Source organism: Cygnus olor, chromosome 5 (assembly GCF_009769625.2).
Source record: "Cygnus olor isolate bCygOlo1 chromosome 5, bCygOlo1.pri.v2, whole genome shotgun sequence".
Classification (NCBI taxonomy): domain Eukaryota; kingdom Metazoa; phylum Chordata; class Aves; order Anseriformes; family Anatidae; genus Cygnus; species Cygnus olor.
In genome coordinates this window covers 3,127,895-3,148,450 of record NC_049173.1, presented here as the reverse complement: position 1 = coordinate 3,148,450, position 20,556 = coordinate 3,127,895, and the positions used below count along the sequence as shown (strand labels likewise).

Sequence of the window (20,556 nt, the reverse complement as noted above, 5' to 3'; positions counted from 1 at the left end):
TTCCTTCGGTTGTTGGCGCTTCCTCTCTGCCCACAGCACAAAGGTGGCACCTACCAGCAGGGCAGCAGCAGGAGGCGAATCGCGGTTCGCTGGGTACAGCGCTAGCTGGGAACAGGGCTCTAGGGGCTTTTTGGAGGGCTGGATTTTGCACGCTGGAAGTTAAGGTCAAATAATGCAAGTTCTACAACAGGATAATTCATATACTCTACTTCGTCAGACAAAGGAAATACATTTATTCCTTTCACAGCCTAAAGATGACTATTAAAGATCAGCTGTATACCTAAGAGCTGGCTTTCTGTACCAGCCTTGCGGTTAAGAAAAAGGCTGTAAGCAATGCTCGATAGAAATGAAACTTAGCTGGGAAGTATTAAAGAGCTAAACCCAGAAACCTGAAGAAAAAGGGCAGATTGAGGCAGAACCTCTTCTCCTATAAAGTTACTGAAGTTAAAACTCCTTAGCAAGATAAGAAGTTCAGCAAGGTTATAAAAAAAAAAGCTGACCCAACAGCGGACTGCAGGGCATTAGCCAGAAATAAAATTCAGGGAAGAAAGAGCCAAAGGTGACGCTCTTCGGGTCAACCAAGAACTTCAGCTGATGCAAGAGACGAGCTTCAGGAGACAGCCTCCCCCACCTTTGTAAGCAAAGAAGTCTTGAAATTGCCATTATTTCGGTGTTGCTAAACACTGAAACAATGCCATAGCATGCTGAACGTTCTCCTTCCCTGTCACAACTGAAACTTTTCCAGTTTCAAAAGCAGACCCGTGGCTGATAGCAACCTCGCAAACACCAACTGCCAGCTAAGCAGACAGTTACTTTTCTGTTTCCCTCCAAAATAATTAAAATAGCTGGGATTAGCTAAGCATATTTGACTTTTAGCTGCTTTGGGCTGGTTATTGTTCTCTGCTGTACGTCATACACTGAGTGGAAGAGTAGGGAAGCCAGGCTTTTATGAGTATCCACTAATTCCCCAGGCAATGCATGTTTCTTGCTCCTGCTGGGGAGGAATTGCAGAATATTACTGCATTTTTTTCCAGAAAAATCCACACAGAGAGAGCATGCACAGGGAGCTACCACATTCTTCCTACTCCATAAGAGGAGAGATGGACGAAGCAGTAAGAGAGCAGGCAAGACAGACGCTGATGAGAAAAGCCAGCAGTCGCTGGGTCAAGCTGTTACCCAGCGGTGCTTTGAGCATACCTTGTCTGGATTTGCTCGCCCCCAGGTATCTCCTTCATTTCAGAGACAGCTCCAGCTTAAGCTTCCCAGTCTAACATAAATGTACCGACGCTGGCCACTTCAGCTGTTCGGATTTGATGTAGCGCGTAGGTGGAAGAGGGGAGGAAGCAGGCCGTAGCTGAAATGATTTGCATGCATACTCAATGTGATTTTAGGCAAACGCAAAGAAGTCAGAGAGATGAATTTTAAACAGCATTTGCCAACTCTAGCCGACATTCTTTTTGCAACACAAGAACACTTTCTTTTTCCCCTCCTCAACCATCACTGTCTAAGCCTGGTATGCATGAAAGCTCCTTCCCAAACCGTAAAAATCATCTAACCAAAATGACTCAGACTACCATGAGAAACCCAAGCCAGCCTCAGCTAAAGACCACAAGTAGCTCAGTGCAGCTTTAGTCCAAAGAATTCTTCAGACTTGTCTTTTCAAAAGAGATTTATCACAAATGGCTCATTTGCTAGAGCATAACAGCAATTTTTTCCATGGAAACAGCTGCAGTTTTGCTCCTCTGCTATACAGAGGGACACTGTCCTAAAAAAAAAAAAAAAGGAAAAAAACAACACTGAACACAGGAATCCAAAGCTCATGGTTATTTTTTACTTGAAGAATCTCCGAAACATTAAAAAAATACCATTACAGTTAATTCATTCCTTCCTGAATTACACTGGATGTGCTTGGTCAAGGCGAAGACATGGACAGAGTCTGACTTTTATAAAACTGATATTCAAGCATCATCACCACACACAAAGGACAGGCTCTTATGCACATTTATTACACGGCAACCTTTGCTCTTCTTCAAGAAACGTCTTTTGAATACAGATGGAAAAAAAGAAGCAATATTCACAGGACAAAATCATAACATTATTAAAAATATGAACAGCAAGATTTACAGAGATCAGCAAACACAGGCTGCCTACGGATAATCAACACAGTACTTGCGTAAGTTATAACGATCACAAGCACAGGTCTGCATCAGAGGCTGGATTCCAGCAGCTCAGAACACGCATGAGTAAGAGGCAGTTTTGGAATTCAATCAGTTGCCTAAGGCAGGGAGGCAGTACAAAAAGGTAGGAGTGCAGAAGGCAAAGGCAAGGTTAGTGCTAGAAGTTCTTGTTAAACCAGGAGTCTAAGACGAGAGCAAGAAAACAAGGTTGTATTTGTTCTTTTGAACTTAAACATTAGACAAAAGTTATCAGTATATACTTTCTGTATTGCACCACCAGTTAAAGTAACTGAAAAATTAGAAAACCCTAAAAAAAATCTGCATTTTTAACAGCTACATTTAAATATATTCACTGAAGTTAGCCCATAGAGTTCAACTTTTAAAACAATTCATCCATTTTTTTCTAACAAGACCATACAGCATTTGTGTCCCATCTTCTCGAGCCCTCCCCAAACTAACTAAATACACCATTTACCAAAGTGCTACCAGTCCTCCTCAGTACATCGCAGATTTATTGCTTAATTTTCCTAGTTACAAAGGCTAACACTAAGCGTTTAGAGAATTTAAGGCAATCCTACAAGACCAACACCTTAATGGCATTTATGGCACACGCACGTCTTTGTTCCAACACCAGGAAAGGTTTTGATACTCAATGGCAGGAACACTTGGATTTTAACCAAAATGATCCTTTCAAGCATTGCAGTTGTATCTTGTCAACACGTAACCCAGCGCTTGAGTAAAGTCATTCTAGAGCACCAATGTTCACAAAAACAGGAGGGGGGGAAAAAAAAAAAATCAAAGGAGGAAGTTCCAGGATCTTATATAACAGCTCATTCTTACTCATCTAAGAACTTGTTGGAAGATTCACTCAGCTATTTGGATTGCTGAATCACTTCTTTCCATTCACAACACGCACGCCGAGTTATAACCTGTCAGACGTCCTTAAAAATGCAACTGACAAAGCGTTTAAAACTGACGAAAAACAGAAGTACTTTTTAACAGCTTTAGGTAAACTCATTCACCTGCAAGAGCTTTGAATCTTTTTTTCCCCCTAATGTTTCTTTCCTACCCCACAAAATTCATTACTAGCTCTTTGTTTCATGGTCTGTCTTCTTAATAATCACAGAGAGCCTGGCTTTAAACAGCCATGCTGCCACTGAAGACATTTTCAAGAGAACTTCTGTTTGTGGTCTTAATCACAACCAAGTTTGTTACTGACACGGATTTATCAACCGCCAGTCCTGCAAGCCCACTCAGACGAATAATTAAAAATTAAAACAACAACAAAAACACACCAACAAGAACAAGCCTGTCAAAACCCCAAGCATACTCGGCATAAGACTAACCCTTCCCTTGCAAATACTTTGGAAATTAACTGGAAGAACATGGAAAATCTTTTTCAAGCGATGCAAGGTAACACTAGTCCAACGCTCATGTGCATTCATTTCCGTACAGAGTGAAAACGGACACCAGACAGGAAACAGCAGATCACAGGTTTTTTGTTTTAAAAGAACTAGGGTATATTGTTTCAAGATGGTTTTGTGAAAACAGAAAAGATGCATTTCTGAAGAAAAAAATTAAGCAGTCAGTTCAGCTTCAGACCAGGTACAGCCTGATTGGATTTGCAGTAGAATTTGGTTATGCAGCCGTTATTGATGATGTATTAAAAAACAAGCAGAGTCCTACAGCAGGACAGATGGATGGGATTTGCCCTGAGCAGAGAACCCTGCGTGTAAGCTGTCCCTATCAGCGAGACAGAAAAGACTTCATAGTGCTACTTGTAATACTTTTCTGGAGTAGAACTACTTCAACCAGAAGTTCATACGCTTTTTTATAGCCTTTTCTAAAGGGAATTGATGCAAGTAATTGTTTTACCAGAAACCTATCTGTATCACACACAGTGCTGCTTGCAACCTCCATCCGTGAGGATTGCAATGACACGCTCTACCTTTTGCTCGGAGGGAAGCTTCTGTTCCTCTAAACGAAGGCAGTAACCTTTATTTCTTTAGGAGAAGACTGGGGTTTTTGTAGCACTCGTTGTCGTAGCAGAAAGCACAGGTTGGCCGCACAGCAAGCCCGGAAAACATCCCATAAACTGAAGGAACTTTTCCCCTCAGCATTTCTTCAGAGCACAACTAGAGTTGTGCTGAGAAACCCTTTTGAATGCTTTAACAGCGAACAGGTTAGTGCATTTTTTTCTTGCTAATGTTCCCTAATACAATGGTTTACATTCTATTAAAAAAAATCCCTATAGGACAAGTCATCTGAGAAGCCACGTCATTTCTTGGTACTCCTCTGCACACAGAGGCTTCAGCCATGTGCAACAGCAAGTTTTAGTTTTGAGTACCTGGTACCGAAGACACTTTAATTCTGAATTAGTGAAATGCATCAGAACTACCATGACAGGAGTCACTCTTCTCTTCGAGGTGAAGGATTTGACATTTAACTCCTTTTGATTTGGTGACTCACGAACACTAATCCTGCGTGCAAATAATGCTAAGACTTATCCGCTGTCACAGCGGGGTTCACTGGGCGCTGTCGTACAGCATTTGGTGACGAGTTTCTGTCAGACTCCTCTTTATCCTCTGCCTCATCATCCGAGATATCTTCTTCGTCCGCTTCTTGTTCTTCATCCAGCTTTTTCAACAGGTGAGCTGACTCTGGAGCTAGCTTTTCTTGAGGGGAAAAGAAAACGCATACAGAAAGTAATACCAGTAACAAGTGAAACGTTTGCTGTTCGTGGTTTTTTTTTGTTTTGTTTTTTAAGAAGTATCACAGACTGGCACGGAACGGGGACGAACTTAATCCAGGTAGCACTTTCCAGCATCGGTTACTTAAATTGCTACCTTCGGTAGAATCATTGCTAGCATGAAGTTACCCACAGGTCAAGTATTAAAGCTTACAGCCTGCTAGACAAGGTAACAAACAACTTCTTCCAGTTTGGGAAAAATGAGTAAGGTTCCTACAAAACATAAGCTAGCATTCAGATCTCCTTCCATCTATTTTAACGTTACCTTGATAGATTCCAGAGGCTAACCCCAAACTGAATCACTCACTATCCACCGAACTCCCTTTTGATCCTCACTTTGCCCCTAAAACAGAAACAAATCCTGCAACTCAGCAGCAATGAGAGCTCCAGAGGATAAAGCAATGATTCAAAATTTTTACTCTATCTCCCTGCACATATGGAATTTTATAACTTGTAGGTATAAAGATGCAGCAAAAACATTTTTTTCTACCACCTAAAAAACTGCTTTTAAGCAATAGTTTGGCATTAGCCTCAAATATAATCTTTCACTGTCAACCCTAAAGGGCAAAAACTGCAGTTAAAGCACAGCATCAGTCATGTGTGAAGACTTCTCCATTAAATCTCCCTTCTGCAGACCCAAGTTCCGCAGCATTTTTTTATTAAGTAAGATTTACCCAACACTGAATTTGAAGTAAACAGTAGGCTTACTTGAATAAGGGTACTGCGGTGGTCTGTGTTTTTTGGAAGGGCAGAGACAGTCTGCCAAGAACACCATCATCTGAAACCAAAGAAAGCCAAGGTTAAAGCAAAGACGCACCACAGCAGGCACAAGCCACTCTGCTTCAAGGGGTTCACTTACGAGTCCCAGTATCAGTCCTGAGAACAGAGTTGCCAACGCAAAAATGGCGTATGAGCCCCAAACCGGTATTCCAACGCTTTCTGTTAAATAACCATGGCAGTGCTAGAACAAAAAACCAAAAAACAAACAGGAGAGTCATCTCAAGGATAGCTGAATATCCTAAATATTGAAATGAAGCTGAGATCTGAGCACATACCCTGATCCACATTGATAACTGAAACAACGCCGACATGCTGCTCATCCTGAAAGAAAGCACAGAAAAGTAACCGAAAGCATCCAAGTTAGTCAAATGTCTTATCTTCTAGTTTGCCTGACTAGTCACTGTTTAGGTGCATGTTGAACAATTCTCTGCTCATGCCTGGTTTCCCTTTTGACTACTTTTGTTTTTTATCTCCTGTTTTGTCTTCTCCTGCAGTAAGCACCCATTTCCCACGAAGCTATCTTTAGAACCAGCATCACCCTGCGCGATATTCCACATCTGGATGACTACCAATGCCTTGACTTGGCCCTCTGGCACATTAATTTTAATTACTTGTGTTTATATTCTAAGTTATATATGGATCAACAGCCTCTGAGAAGCCAGCTGGAACTCTATTTACGGTACTAATAATTAATCATCCGGACATTCTACTAAAACAAAGAACGTGTTGAAAAAGCTCAGGTTGTGTGAGAACTGAGAGATCTTCAGGCAGCTGAGTTTAGCTTTGTGTTAAATACAAGCTCAAAAAAGACCAGGCTATCTGCTACGGATATTCTGCTGGTTCTGACATTTCCCTGCTACTGTGAAACTTAGCATTAAGTACGGACTACCTGTAAAAGAAAGGAGAAATCAAAACATTAAAGACGACATAAGTTGCTAACGGGTGAGCTGCGGAAGCAGGCACTCATTAGTAAAGACCTGCACGCTCCTTCAACGTGCACAAAGGAGCTGTACTGGACACTGCCAATAGGAAACCTCCTAATCCTAAAATGAGTACCCTATTTCACGTGTTCCTCGGAGGGGGATAATACTCTGTAAGAAAACTACCTGGTTTGAAGACTCAAATAGCATTGTAAGTAGACAACACGATGAAGTTGAGCTTACTAGGAGACAAAATGTAAGATTTCAACCTAGCGTAACACTTCATAAAGCGGACCAACGATACCCAAACCTGCTTAAACCCCAGTGCAGTTAGCACAGGTCAGCGACCGCAATGATAGCTGACATCTCTCAAATGAGAAGAAAAACCACAATTGGCCTCATTTGCCTCAACCAATAGCATTCCCAACACGCTCTACCACTCAGTTATCTCACTGCTCTGAAACCACCCCTCTCCCCACCACGCAGCGTAGGCACTAACAACTACAAGCATTTCCAAGCCACAAAACAAGGGCATACATACGCCCAAGAGCACGTTTCTTCCCAGACTACAGCATCTTCGCCTCACCCCTCCGCGCTGCTCTTAACTTTGCAACGGGTATGTCGACTTACACGGCCAGGCCGTATATTACAACTGCGTTGCCACAACGTTTCCCAGTTTTTATTGCTAGATTTCTAGAATTTAGCTCGGCAAACTATCATTCTGCTACATAACCAAGAGAAGAGCCTCAAGTGTAAGCGATCTGCCAGATTTTGATAAAACAATACATCCGACTTTTAACTGAGACCTTAAAGCAAACCTTGCTCAGGAAACTTCTGCAGCGGTAGTGCTCACCACCCTCCCACAAGCGAGGGAGGAGGCACAGCCACCCACACATCCTGTTCACAGACCTGTTACCAGCCCTGAGTTGCTGCACGAGCTGTTAACGACCTACGGGCCTGTACCGACCCGTCCTTCCCCACGCAGCACCAGGTGAAGCACGTACGTGCTCCATCTCTCACACCACGTCCTTGAAGCGGGCATATTTGACAACAAACGATAATAAAAAATCCTACCAAAACTTACAGGAAAGAGGAAGGACCAAACCAGGACGAAACCGGTTCGATGGATTTCCATTCCTGGTCACTGATGAAATTTATGAAGTCAGTTTTAGTTCTTGCGCCCTGGTATTTCCGAAACTCCCCATCTTTACAGCTGTAAAGGAACAACAGAACAAGTCCTCTGTTTTAGACAGCTGAAACGTTTGTTTTCGCTCAACATCTTTCCTCCCCCACCTTTTTTCTTTGAATTTTGCTTTGCTTTAGATGATATTGGCTCCAGTTTGTTTTCTAAGAACCTTTACTCCGTACATATCCTGGTTCGCTCAGGCTGCAGTGCCATGCACAGATAACGATCTTCCTAACGCACCTGCCACCCAACAGCATTAATATCAGCCTACAGAGAAAAGATTTCAAAACGGGAACACCCATGAAAAGACAGAATAAAGATGGCCCGAGGGCAAAAAGGAAGAAAACACTGGTGGCACTGTAAGGTCACAGAAGATAAGGCAACGGATGTATCTACGTAGAGTAACTCGCGTTCTTAAAGAGCATGGTAAATCTCATTTGCTTATACCAAAAAACATAAGAAGTCATTTCCTCTTCAAACAAGAAGTCACGCTGCATACTTACTGATAGATGGTAGGAAGAGCTGTTATGACAAATCGCCCACTTAACCCTGTGAAAAAAAGTTATCTTCAGAAAAGTACAGCATTGTTGTATAAAAGGAAGAGCTAAAACTGTTATTACACACCTAAATAGAAGAAGCTGCTCCTAAGCGATCACACATGAACTTGTGCGTATCAAAGCACGGCACACATTCTAGAGGAAGGGGCCATGAAAACTCCACAGGGGATGGGAAAAAGAGATGGCTGGGGATACCCACTCCACTCAACTACTTGGGCTGCAGCTCTTCAAGATGCTCTCTTTTTTTGCCCACAAGGAGCTGCAGCCTCCAGTGCTCACAGAAAACAACCCAAGTGAGGCAAACTTCAAAAGCCCTTGCATGACTTCAGAGAAAGCACCGACTTTGACAAAGCAGTTTTTACAAATCCCTCACGAACAGGAGGGCAGTTCAGGGAAGCGAGCTTCAGCTGAGAGAAGCCTGCTGCTCACACTCTCTTTTATCAGCAGCATAGGAAAGACTGGAAGTGAATTTTTAAGTCTGCGTGGTGCTTAAAAAAATGGGAAGAAGCATTTCCTCGAAGCCTTCCAATTCAGCCCCCCCAAAAGTCCCCCCGTTGCTTTTTGTGCCCAGGCAGCCCGGACGGCCCGGTGCCCGAGCTGCCCCCCGCCTCCCCCCGTTCCCCAAAGCCCCCCCCCAGGCTCCCCGCCCCACCTGGCTGCTCCGTGACGTCCACCTTAGCGATGTTCACGTCCAGGTCCTCCCCCCACTCGGCGAACTTCTCCCACTCGGGCTGCAGGCTCTGGCAGGCCGGGCACCAGGGCGCGTAGCTGCGGCGGGACACGGGGACCGTCACCGGGGGCCCTCCCGGAGCCCCCCCCCACCACGGTACCCCCCCGGCAACCCCCCGGTACCCCCGACTCACAACTCCACCATCCACTCTCCGTGCAGCAGCTCCCTCCACGTGCCGTCCGACAGCACCCGCACCGGGCTCGGCCTGCCCAGCGCGGCCGCGCCGCCCGCCGCCGCCAGGAGCAGCGCCAGCAGCGCGCACCCCCACCCGACCGCCGCCATCTTGCGCCGCCGCGCTTCTGTCTTCCGCGGCGTGCCCGGCGTGCAACGTCATCGCGCACGCCCCGCCCTCCCCCCCGCCGCTCACGCGCCCGGCGCGCTCCCCGCCGCGTGTGTGGGAGGGGCTGGGGGCGGGATTAAGGTGAGCGGCAGCCTATAGGGCGTCGAGTTGGGGGGAGAGGGGAGGGTTCGTCGAATCACGGCTCGCGGGCGCTGCGGCTGGCCAATGGGGGGCGCTTGTTCCTCGCCCGCCGCCATGTTGGGCGGGATGGGTGAGGCGGGAGGGTTCGTGCCCGCCGCCATGTTGGGGGGGCTGTGTGAGGCGGGCGGGCCCGCAACGTTACAGAGCTGGTGCTGCTTCCCCATGGGGCTGCTCCCACAGGGCCCTGCACTGCGGGCTGCTGTGTGCAGCTTCCCCTCCCCTCACGCCCCATGGACAGACGTTTAAATGTGACTAAGAACAGATGCAGCAAAGGCTGTGAATGCGTGCTGTGTCCTTTTTCCTGCCTGAGGAGGGGGAGAGAGCTATGGGTGCTTGGGGCAGGCTGTGGTGCTCGGCGAGGTGAGGAAGCAGGCAAAGCTGATCTGCAAGGTGTCTGGGAGAACAGCGCCCTGCTGCCTGCCCTCTTCCACACCTCTAGTTGGTCATATGAGCATCTAGTTCTCCTGCAGAAGTCAGGAAAAAAGACACCGGTAACGAGCAGAAAAACCCCACGTCATTTCATTATTTCACTGCAGTTCAAGAGTTAGAATCGTAGAATCCCAGAGTCATTAAGGTTGGAAAAGCCCTCCACGATCATCAGGTCCAACCATCCCCCTGCCACCAATGTCACCCACTAACCCATGTCCCTGAGCACCTCGTCCAACCTCTCCTTGAACACCCCCAGGGACGGTGACTCCACCACCTCCCTGGGCAAGTTTGTTGATACCTTAAGCTATTCAAGGGAATTAATCTCTTTTTTGATATGCACATATCACATAATCGCAGAATCATTTAGGTTGGACATTTAGGTTGGAAGAGATCCAAGATCACCCAGTCCAACCTCTGACCTAACACTAACAAGTCCTCCACTAAACCATATCACTAACATACATCCTCTCCCACAAAGTTTTAGCCAGCTCTTGATCAGAAGAGGCTGTGATAATGTAAGTCACCTTTCCTGCCTGGATCATTTCTTTCCCTGCATCTTTCAAAGGGGCTTTTGCCATAATTTAATATCCCACAATTTAGGGGTTTGGCAGGTGGAGAGAGCTGGTCTGTAGCAGCCATTAGAGCAGCGCAGGGAAAAGAATAAATCAGCATTTGGTATTTTTTTCCTTAATTTTGGCAACTTTTCTGTAGTACAATGTGTATGTTCCTCTTGTATGAGGACACTAAGACATTACTAAGGACTTGATGAAGGTTATTATTCATTGATTCAGGGTTCAGGAACAAATAATTGCTTGCCGCACTCTCACTGCCATTCTATTTTAGTCATAACTGATTTTTTTGAAATTTTGTTACTGATAATCCAAGAACACTTCAGCTCTTCATCAGTCATGAGATGCTAAGAGTTGTCTTCAGTTCTTCAGAGTAGTGGTACACATCCTGATAATTTAAAATGCATTCAGGAATAAGATGGTGCTTATCAAATGTGCTGTGTTGTGTGGAGGTTGGGTACCTACCAAGCCACGTGGCTTTGATCTACATCCTAGGAAAAGTGGCTGGATGTAGGGTCTCACCTCTTTTACATGCTGAACAGGAGGATAATTAAATGTGCCTTACCAAACAGATGTGTCCAGACAGATGACTGAACAGAGGATGAATTTGATCTCATCCATGTGTGTGTTAACAAAAGAGAAAACGTGACAGAATAGGGGCTACAACAGAAGCAAATTGCAACACAGCCTTCAGATGACACCACAAGAGAGCTCTTCTGGGACCGAGTCCCACCTAGAAGGGCACGTGTGGGATTGAGAGATGGGGAGAGTGATTTTGCCATTTAACACTCCTGTGATCAAGGAGAAAAGAGCTGGTAGGCGTTTACTGTAAATAAAGAGTAGTTTCAGAGGCACACTAAGCTCCCTATGGAAACAGCTTGAAAGATCCCCAAAAGTATGACTTCATACCTCCTCTTCTCTTGGTACTAATAATTATTTTAATTAATAACTACTGTGGATTACTTCTCATCTCCGTTAGTATTACACTGACATTTTCTTGTGTCTTTGTAAAGTTTTGAGGCGTTTGAAAACAAGCAAACCTTGGCCATATCTTTTATGCATTCATCCTCTCACCTATTCAGCCTTCCCCAACTGAAAGAGCAATGTTTGCCCTTTCAAGGCTTATAATAGAATAAAGAGATTTAATAACCAACCAAACATGAGATGACCCTGAGTGCCTTTAACACATGAACACAGCTCCTGATTCTACCACCCCTTTTCCCTTTCTTTTGTGCCTGCTCTGTTACTGCGAAGGAAAAAATGTCTTATTTCAGACATGGGCAGAGGATGGAGGCACAGCACTGGTTTAACCTACTTGTCGCCAACATCCAGTCCACTTCTTTCCTGTTGTGCTTCCTTGAAGGTATGATGCTCCTCTGCAGGAGCAATCTCAGATACCTCAGCGTTCACAAAGCTGCAGAGCCCCGTGGCTTTGATCTTGATGGAGCTGCCACGTCTCCAAGACCAGCCTGGGATTGCCCTCCTCCGGTTAGTCCTCTGAAGTGGGATCCTCAGGCCTCAAGGTTCTTTCCCTTTGCAGGTTGTAGGATCTAAGTTGTAGCCCAACACATATTAAACAGGTTTTGGTACCGATCCTTAATGAGTTCTCTTTTTTCAGAGTTTGTCCACACATCCTGGTGTACAGAAGGGATAAAAAATGCAGGATCCTGACTGTCAGAGGTGCTCTGCTGGTGTTAAGGTGTTTGCACAAAGAGGTTTGTGTGCTGTGATCTGTGCATATCCCACCTTTAAAACCAACTTCAGCCTCCATTTGCACAACCACCCAAAAGGGAAAGGACAATCAGTGGGGAAAACACCCTCGATCCTTAAGGACCGTCGTGGAACTACCAACAGCCGTCATTTTGAGAAACCCCAGTAATTGTCCACATCCCCTGAGAGAGCCCCGAGTGGTCCTGCAAAGCACCGGCCCCTCTGGTGGGGTGGGTGGTGGAGATCCTCAGGTGTAAATTCCCGGCTGTAAAATCAACCCCACAGTGCCGAGCAGGTCCTTTTTCCCCGTCTGGTGGGGTGAGCCCACGGGGCAGCGGTTTGGGATTTCTTTCCACGGCCTTTTCCAGCGCTGCCACACGGCGGCAGGGCTGAGGCTGCTTCTAGACAGGGAGGAGGGCGAAAAAAAGTCCTCTCAGAAATGAACTGCATCGCCTGCTAGGGCATCCTGTTAGATCATGGTGTCCTAGCGGAGGGCTTTTTCCGTGCCTGATAATGCTCTTTCTCCTGTTTTCAGACTGATTTTGCTAAGAAGCTGAGGTACAGGTGGTCAGTGCGCAGTTCTCCCCCCCACACCGCACCGCTTTGGTCATTTTGGCCAAGGCCGGGTTTACAAAAATACCAAGTCTCTGTAAGTTTCACGTTCAGTTAGGGGAGAGAGTGTGCTACTGATACACAGAAAGAGGCTGAAGCACAAGCTTAGGTTATTATTAGAGACAGAAGAGGAATTATGAGAATTTTAACTGCAGGGAAAGGTTTGCTCAGCAAGAACACTTGTCAGAGAAGGGAGATTCAGCCACGAGACACTTGAGCCCAGGAAACAAGGCCGATAGATCCTCCTGCCCACAGAGCTTTAATTTTTTTAATTATTAATATTTTTAATAAAATATGAAAGATGATAAAGCAAAAAATGACTGTGTAACCAAGATATCATCTTCTTTTTTCTTTTTTTTTTCTTAATGACATCTGTGCCTCAGAAAAACAGATCCCACAGGTAGGGGTGGGAGTAGAAAGAGTCTGCTTCCTTTGGAGTTTGTTTTCTTTCAAACTGGAAATAAAAATTAAAAAAAAAAAAAAAAAAAAGAAAAGACCAAAGTGCCTGAATGTCTCAACATATTGCCCAAAGTTAGAGCCACAAAGATGAACAAATTTTGCGAATTCATACAGTTCTGTAAGCGGTCAAAAATGGGAAAAACATCCATGCCAGTTCACCCACTCTCTTCCTTTTTTTTTGCAGAATGTTAATTCAACTATATTTGAAATGCGAACAACTTGAACCAGCTCTATTTCTGCATATTTTCTCTCTCTTTTTAAAATACCCTTGTACTTCCTGATGACAAGCTGAACCAAACCAGACAAATGATCAGTAGGAACACTGTGGCTGCCCACCTGGGGCCGACCTTTTGAAGGGCCACTTTGAGACAGCAGAGTGCTGGCCAGGTAATTATTTCACAACGCGGACCAAGCTCTGCAGTCCCTGGGCAAGGTACAGCATCAGAGCCCTGACCTGATTTACAGAGCCTGCATTTATGAAATGCCAAGAGATTATGCAGAGAGCTTTCCTGCAAGTGATCATATGAGTCAGGAGACATGAAGTCATTGTCCTGGAGCCCAAGGTGAAATCAGGCTGACCCCGAAAGTCACAGGCAGGCCGCGGGCTGCCTTTTGTGCCGCTGTAGGAACACGGACTGATCCTACCTAATTTGTTTGGCTGTTTTCTGGTTTCGGCCTTATGGGAAAATTGGCCACTCGGAGCAGTTTTATGGGCTTCAGTGCCTGAAGAATTAAAGTCAAGAGCTGATTGCTTTTCTGCGGCTCTGGGTTTCGTTACAGGAGGACAATCCATGCATCGATGCCTCCTCCTATGGAAAAACCCTTCATACAAGGGGAAATAATTCGACTCTACCTGTCTGCACTGAAGCACACAGAGGATGCCACGAACTTCCCAGAAGCCAGGGTGGGCTTGGTGCCTGTGGACAAGGTTGTCACACTGAACACAGTCGGGGAGGATCAGCAGAGACGTCTCCACGGGGCACTGTGCTCAGAGGAGCCCTGTTGGAGAGCAAGATCCCACCTGACAGCCTAATCCTTCTTCCTCCCAGCACCTGAGCTGCCCCAGCGTGGGCTCACGGGGTCCAACGACCACGTTTTGGGGGTTCGAGTTCTCGAAAGCTTCAGCTTCATTGCAAGGGTTTCACTGCCTCAGCTTCTGCCGTTATGCAATTCGCTCCTGACTGCAGTTTGCGTCAGCTGGTGAAAATGCTATGCGCAGCAAGGTTTGCTGCTTCTCGCTTTGGAAGACCTCAGAATTACAACAGTCCCTCTCACAACCACCATCCGCAAGCCTTTCCCTCTATGTGCTAAGAAACTCCGGCAACTGCTAATTATTCAGTAATTAAGTGTCTCTCTAGGGTCATAATTGTAAATCTGGCCTCTCCCAGTCACTGTTTGCTCATTAGGTAGCAGTTTTCTCAATGCAAAAGCAAATTCTCTGCTTTATATTTGATTGGATTACAAAATTGCTTTAAACTCGGTGGAGATGATTAGGAAAAGTGTGTTTTTGCGCTAGAGTTACCATGGGAACTAAAGTGGAGAGATCTTTATAAACCAAAAGTCAAACAGATTGTGTTTCAGACAATTAATATTGTCTCACATGTTTATTCATTTGCTTTAACTCTTTCAAGCAGCATTCTGAAATAGCTTTATAAATAAAATATAATGCGTATATCATCTCTTTTTTAGTATCAGGTGCTGTGCCAAAGAGATTCAGCGCCTCAGAGGATTCACCCCTCTCCTCTCTTGCAAGGGCACCTTGCTCCCACTCCAGCCCTAATTAGCTTCATCTTCCTCTTTGGCTTTGCCTCTTGGGCCTCAGGACATCTTGGGGGGCTCCCAGGTAGGATTCGGTTTGGGCATGGGACACGGCTGTGGGGAGAAGTGTCGGAGCTCCCATCCCGTCTGCTCTCATCGCTTCTCCTGTGCAAACTCCTCCGCTGCCTTTTCTAGCACCCTGGCCTTCTCAAACCTTCCCCTCCTCTAGTTCCAGGTTTGACACGTTAGGGAAGGGCAGGAAAACTGACCCAGTGCCAGTAGCTGTGCCTCTGCTCTCTGGTCTCTCCCTCCAAGCCCTCCTCTTCCTCCAGTAACCACATCCCACCCTGTCTCTTGATTTCTCTCCCATGCCCTCAGCTCTGTCCCCAGTATCTTGCCATCCTCTGGCTCTCCCTCCTAGCACAACAAGTCTTTCGCATCTTAAAAATAATTAGCATTATGCCAGAGACCCCTGTACCACTCCAGCAATTTCTATGTGCCTTTCTCCCCTTCACACTGAAAATGTCAAGAGGCCTCGACTGTACCCAGCTGCCGTACTGACAGCATCGCCCTTCGCTCTGCCTGCCTTTGCCTCCGTACTCCCATCGCAATAGTTTAGAACTAATTAATTAACTAACAGAACTCTCATCGCTTTCGTGGCTTTCCCGAGGCAAGGTTTTGTCCTGCATTAGCACAGCGCCCCTCGGAGCAGAGTTTTGGTGTGAGCACAGCTTGAAGAAACAGAAACAAGAAAGAAGAAAGCCGCATTCGCTGTACGTTTGGTTCTTTCTCACGGTACTGCTCAGACCACAGGGCTGTGCCATAGCAGCTGCTCTGTTCCTCCCACCCCAGATTAGCTCCTGCTTCTTCCGTCATCATTCCCATTTTCACACTTTCGCCGTGGCATCACGCAGCCAGTTTGGCAAGCTTTAGCAGGACCAGCAAAAGGCATATTCCTGCGGCAAGGGTGGCTGAGCAACCGAATTTCCAGCCTCTGATCAAAATCAGGGACGAGCGAGATAACCTTGTAGAAACACGGGCAAGAACTGGCACTGTGAGAAGCAAACCTCCTGTTTTCTGTAGCTTCAGTCTCAGCCTGCTGAACAGATCTGAGCAGAAACCTTCCCGAATATTTGTTGCAAGGCAGCTAGCTGGCCTGGAATAAATCAGCGTGCAAGATTTCACCTCGGGAAGTGAGAAGAGACTGAAAGCAAGGGCTTGCAGTGGGAAACGTCAGGCAGCCAGGAATGCCAGTGTTGCTACTTCCTCTGCTGACAGCATTTTGCCACGGAAGATGCACAAACCAGGATTTACAGTGATTTACTCTTGTTTTACAGGATTTACTCTTGTTTTCAGGAGACGGTGGATGCTGTGCTGGTTGAAACCCATTTGCTGTGTTTTAGTGACAAGAAACCTGCCCTGAGACCAGCACAGGAACCTTCCCAAGGGTGTCCAAAGACATACAAGAGAAAATTATATTATAGTAATTGGCTTTTAAAACGCCACTTTTTTAAGAGGAAGGTGTGCGCAGGTATTCCTGTGCTGATTTAGGAGCTCCTGCAAATGCTGCGTGCACAGGGCTTGTTCAGGCGACAGAAAATAGGCCACGTTTAGCTACGAAGTATGTTATGATGCTATGAAATATGTCAGTGAAAACATCCCCGTTTGGGCCCAGTTTCTCTCTGCAAAAACCCATGAAGCAGGGGAGATGTCAGCATGCCTTGTATTTTACTGTCACAATGGGAAATGATGCTTATGGAATAGCTAGAACCAGGAAAGAGGACCAGCAAAAGCTTTCTGCCACCACTGCCGCGTGTGGAACTATTCCCACTCATTCCCAGTCCCAGTCCCAGCCTGGCACAGGCTGTAAAAGTCCAACCTGTCCTTACAGCGAGGTCTCTGGGGCTGGAAAAGTTCTCCCGGGTAGCTGACAGGGAAGCGATTCTGCTTCTGAAGCCAGGAATAATTCTTTCAGGTGAACCAGGTGATCTGTAACAGAGCCCAGCGTTGCGCTGCTACCAGGTGCTGCTGGCAAGGTGCAGTTCGTGGCACTCCAGCCGATTATGTTGGATTTTGAGATCAGATTGGGTTAAGTTAAATTATCTTCCTGGATATCCAGGCCAGAAGGGCCAGGCGGTGCCACAAGGAGCCTCGGAAGGGGGACGCGTTCCTGCGTTCAGAAGGAGCGGGTGCTGGCTGCCTGTTGGCAGGAAGCCCGCTGCTCCTTAATTGGAAAAAAAAAAAAAAAAAAAAAAGGGTTTTAAATCAAGTTGGCATTTTCTTCTTTAAACAAGACGTCTACAATGGAGGGCTCGGCATCAAAGGATCAGGCAGAGAGGCGCAGAAATAGCAGTGGGAGCGTCTGATGAGGCAGAGGACAAGCCTCCTGACCCCAATGCCGCTAGCAAGGGTGCCAAACGCTTCCAAAGGTTTCTTCTTGGAGCCCAGGGTAAGGCTTCTGCTCATGGCTTTTATATTTTGCAGCAAATGGAGAACAGCGGCAGCATGGCCACAGAACAAAAACTGCTCTCCCAGAAGGGACTGGCCCTCCCGAGCCAAATATCTCACCACTGGCGTCGGCAGGCTCTGAGTCAGGTCCGCAAGAGCACGAACAGCACATCAGGGTGTCCCTTTATCATCCCTCTTCCACTTCCATCCCTGGGAAATCCTTCTGTCAGCAGCCCTGCTGCTGGTGCCGAGGGGTGTTTGCCTTCTGGGCTGGGACGGGGGTGGCAGGAACTTGCATGGAGCCCGAAATACCTTTGGAGACCCAAACTCCCTGCGGTTAGAAAAGCTGGAATCTCACTTGGACCTTAGTTCTTACCCTTTCTTTTCATGGCCACAAAAAGCCCACAGTCAGCACGTAGATTTTGTCTCTTAATTGTAAAGTCAATCAGCAAAGACCCTCTCTGATTTGTCCTTTCCTCCTTTTCAGGTCCTTACGGCTTTATAAATCCCTCCTGCCTCTGCTGACACCAAGAAGCCCAGCGCTGGCCCACCGAGCCGCTGCAAGTGGTGCCAGCGATGCAACTCGTGCTGGACACCAACCCTGGCGTTCACGAGCATGTGCCCTGATCCCATCTGTGCCTGCTGATGGTGCCTTTAAAGAGCAGCCATGCATTTTCCACATTCTCCTTAATGGATCTCTTCTCCCAAGGTTTTCCAAATACCTCTCCTTCTATTTTTCTATTTTTTTTTTCACTTCCCGAGCTGCAGTCCCACAGCCAGGGCTCCCCACGCAGGCAGCCGCGCCGCAGGGCGCTGTGTCAGGCAGCCCCGACGAGGACGGCCGTGCTGGGTCCCCGGCGGGCGATTTTTGTCACGTTGTGCTCTCCTTCTGCCGGTGCCGATGCCCCGAGAGGCTGCACCGAGCTACCTGCAGGGCGAGGGCTGGCCCGTCTCGCATTCCCTCTGCAAAGCCAAATAGAAACCTGTTTGCGCCGGCAAAATACGGATCTATTCATCCTTTCGGCAAAAATAAAATAATAATAATAATAAAAAAAAAAAAAAACGGAGTCATTTTCGTATGCTTTAAGGGAATAATTGAGTCAGTGATCCCATAATAAGAGCCCTGCCCCCTGTTCCTCTGAGGGTGTTCTCTCCGGCACACATCTCTGCCGTTCTGTTTTGAAGAGCCCTGTATGACTTGCCCACACATTCCTTACCGCGGGTGCTGTAACTGCTGTGTAGGCTGATGCAAAATGTTCCTTCACCCACAGATCCCTGCCTGCCTCTGCCTTAAAATGTCATTGAGAAACCAACCAAGAAACCACGCTTAGAAGAGAAGCTGCTCTCCCGGGAGTCCACTCCAGCGCGTCCCTCCGTCACCCACGGGTGGCACGGGTAACGCCGGGGCACAAAAAGGGACCGCAGGGCAAAGCGTGCTCTGCTGGTGGGGCTCCGCCTGCAAAACCGGGGAGGTGGCACGAGGAAGCTCTCACTGCAGTCATCACAAAGCTTTCCTGAGCCAGAGGATGCTGAACAAAACTAAATGTCACGGGCTGAATCAGAAACCCCGCGGGAAGGCGGCGATCATCGCACCCAGCCGTGTTCTCGAGCGCTTCTGGAGAGCACTGCCAGTCATTTTGTGGTTACCCTGGTGCGTGATGGGCTCCGAAACAGCACGCGGGTGGCTGATGCCCACAGGCACAGGCTCGCTCGTCGCACAGCCTGAACGCGGAGGTGTGCGGAGGGACTGGGAGCGGAGCAGGGTGCTGTACAACCCCGTCTCTGCTGCAGAGTTAGCGTGGAAAGTGCCGGGCTGTTTGTTTGCCATTCAGAGGGAAAGGTGATGGATGCACCCTGTTACGTGCAGGGCACCAGCGTGCTCCTGCTGCTGAGGACCCCCACCCTGCAGGGCAGGAGGTGCAGTGGTGGGCAGGAGCCTGAAGGTCAAACATGGGAAAACTGAGACCCGGTGGTTCCTACCGGAGCATCTAAAGGAGAGGGCAAGGAGGGATTTGGATAAAATGGCCCCACAAAGGAGCGCTCTCCCCTATTGCCCAGCCTTGCCCCTTGTTTTCATTTATTTATGCTCTCCCCTTCTACAACAGCCCCGTCTGCTGCGTGCCATTGAACCAAAACCAAACCTCCAAACCAAGAAGCAGACAACAAAACACTCCCGAACTGAAACTCTTCAATCTTCTGGTCAGGTGATGTGACGCAGCAGCGACAGCAGGGAGGCAATCTGTGACTGCCGCCAGGTGGACTCCACTCTTACCAAAACGCGTCCTGACTGCCCTCCGTCCATCCCTCCCACTGCCCGAGTTACTGCTCCCCGAGTCCACAGGGGGATAAGGGGACAGTAAGGGAAAAAGGGGAACGCTTGAGGATGTTTTCCTAGAAAGCCAAGCCACCACAGGCTCGCCGTGGGGAGGGAAGGCCAGGCTTGCTTTAATCAGCCGGATTTACAGGGGCTGGCAGAGCAGCTGGGACAGAAAGGAGAGGCACAAGAAGGGGAGAGGAGGCAGCTGGGAGCTGCTGGGGGAACAGCACAGGTCACAGGAGGGCAGAAAGGACGGGGGCTCAGGTGTGATGTCCTGCCTTGTCACCACCCCACGTGCCCAGGCACACGCGGCTGGCCCCCGCGCCAGCACCAGCAGCAGCAGCGAGCCCCCAGCGCGTGGCAGCCAGCAGAGAAAATCCACCCTAATGAAATGCTTCCCCGCGGTAATTGGATTTCCACTGTAAACGAAGCCATTATGCTGATTGTCCTTGCACTTTTGGAGACGAGGCGATGCCAGCGAGAGGCAGCTCCTGCTGGCGGACCCGATTACATCTCTCGCGGCGGGGAGCCGAGGGGGGCACTTTGCTTAGCAATGCCTCCTTCCCTGACGGAGAGCACGGGTCGGCTTGAGCAAGGTCACGGTGGCCACAGAGCTCCTCTCCGAGGTCCCCGCGGAGCTTGATGGCCTTCGGGACGTTGCCTGACCTGGTGCC

The 20,556-nt window shown here is 47.6% G+C and overlaps 1 protein-coding gene across 2 annotated transcripts; it reads right to left on the bottom strand.

Annotated features, from left to right (window-relative positions):
- Positions 1-1,809: 1,809 nt before the first annotated feature.
- On the bottom strand, positions 1,810-9,446 carry TMX1 (thioredoxin related transmembrane protein 1). Of its 2 annotated transcripts, XM_040558112.1 has the most exons (8): positions 9,233-9,446; positions 9,022-9,137; positions 8,316-8,361; positions 7,711-7,839; positions 5,982-6,027; positions 5,786-5,887; positions 5,635-5,704; positions 1,810-4,852 (listed from the first exon to the last, which is right to left on the bottom strand). In XM_040558112.1, exons 1-8 carry the CDS (start codon positions 9,379-9,381, stop codon positions 4,674-4,676), a joined length of 837 nt encoding a protein of 278 aa, XP_040414046.1. In that variant the 5' UTR covers positions 9,382-9,446; the 3' UTR covers positions 1,810-4,673. The 2 variants fall into 2 exon arrangements, with proteins under 2 accessions (XP_040414046.1, XP_040414043.1); XM_040558109.1 differs by having other exon boundaries at positions 5,635-5,887; positions 9,233-9,440.
- Between the last annotated feature and the right edge of the window lie 11,110 nt (positions 9,447-20,556).

Bases quoted from the DNA above. Each gene is read 5' to 3' on its own strand.
- TMX1 (XM_040558109.1), bottom strand. From the start codon at position 9,381: ATGGCGGCGGTCGGGTGGGGGTGCGCGCTGCTGGCGCTGCTCCTGGCG. The intron at 9,138-9,232 runs GTGAGTCGGGGG...GTCCCGCCGCAG, and splicing joins GGAGAGTGGATGGTGGAGTT to CTACGCGCCCTGGTGCCCGG. The intron at 8,362-9,021 runs GTGGGGCGGGGA...TTTTTTTCACAG, and splicing joins GGACGTCACGGAGCAGCCAG to GGTTAAGTGGGCGATTTGTC.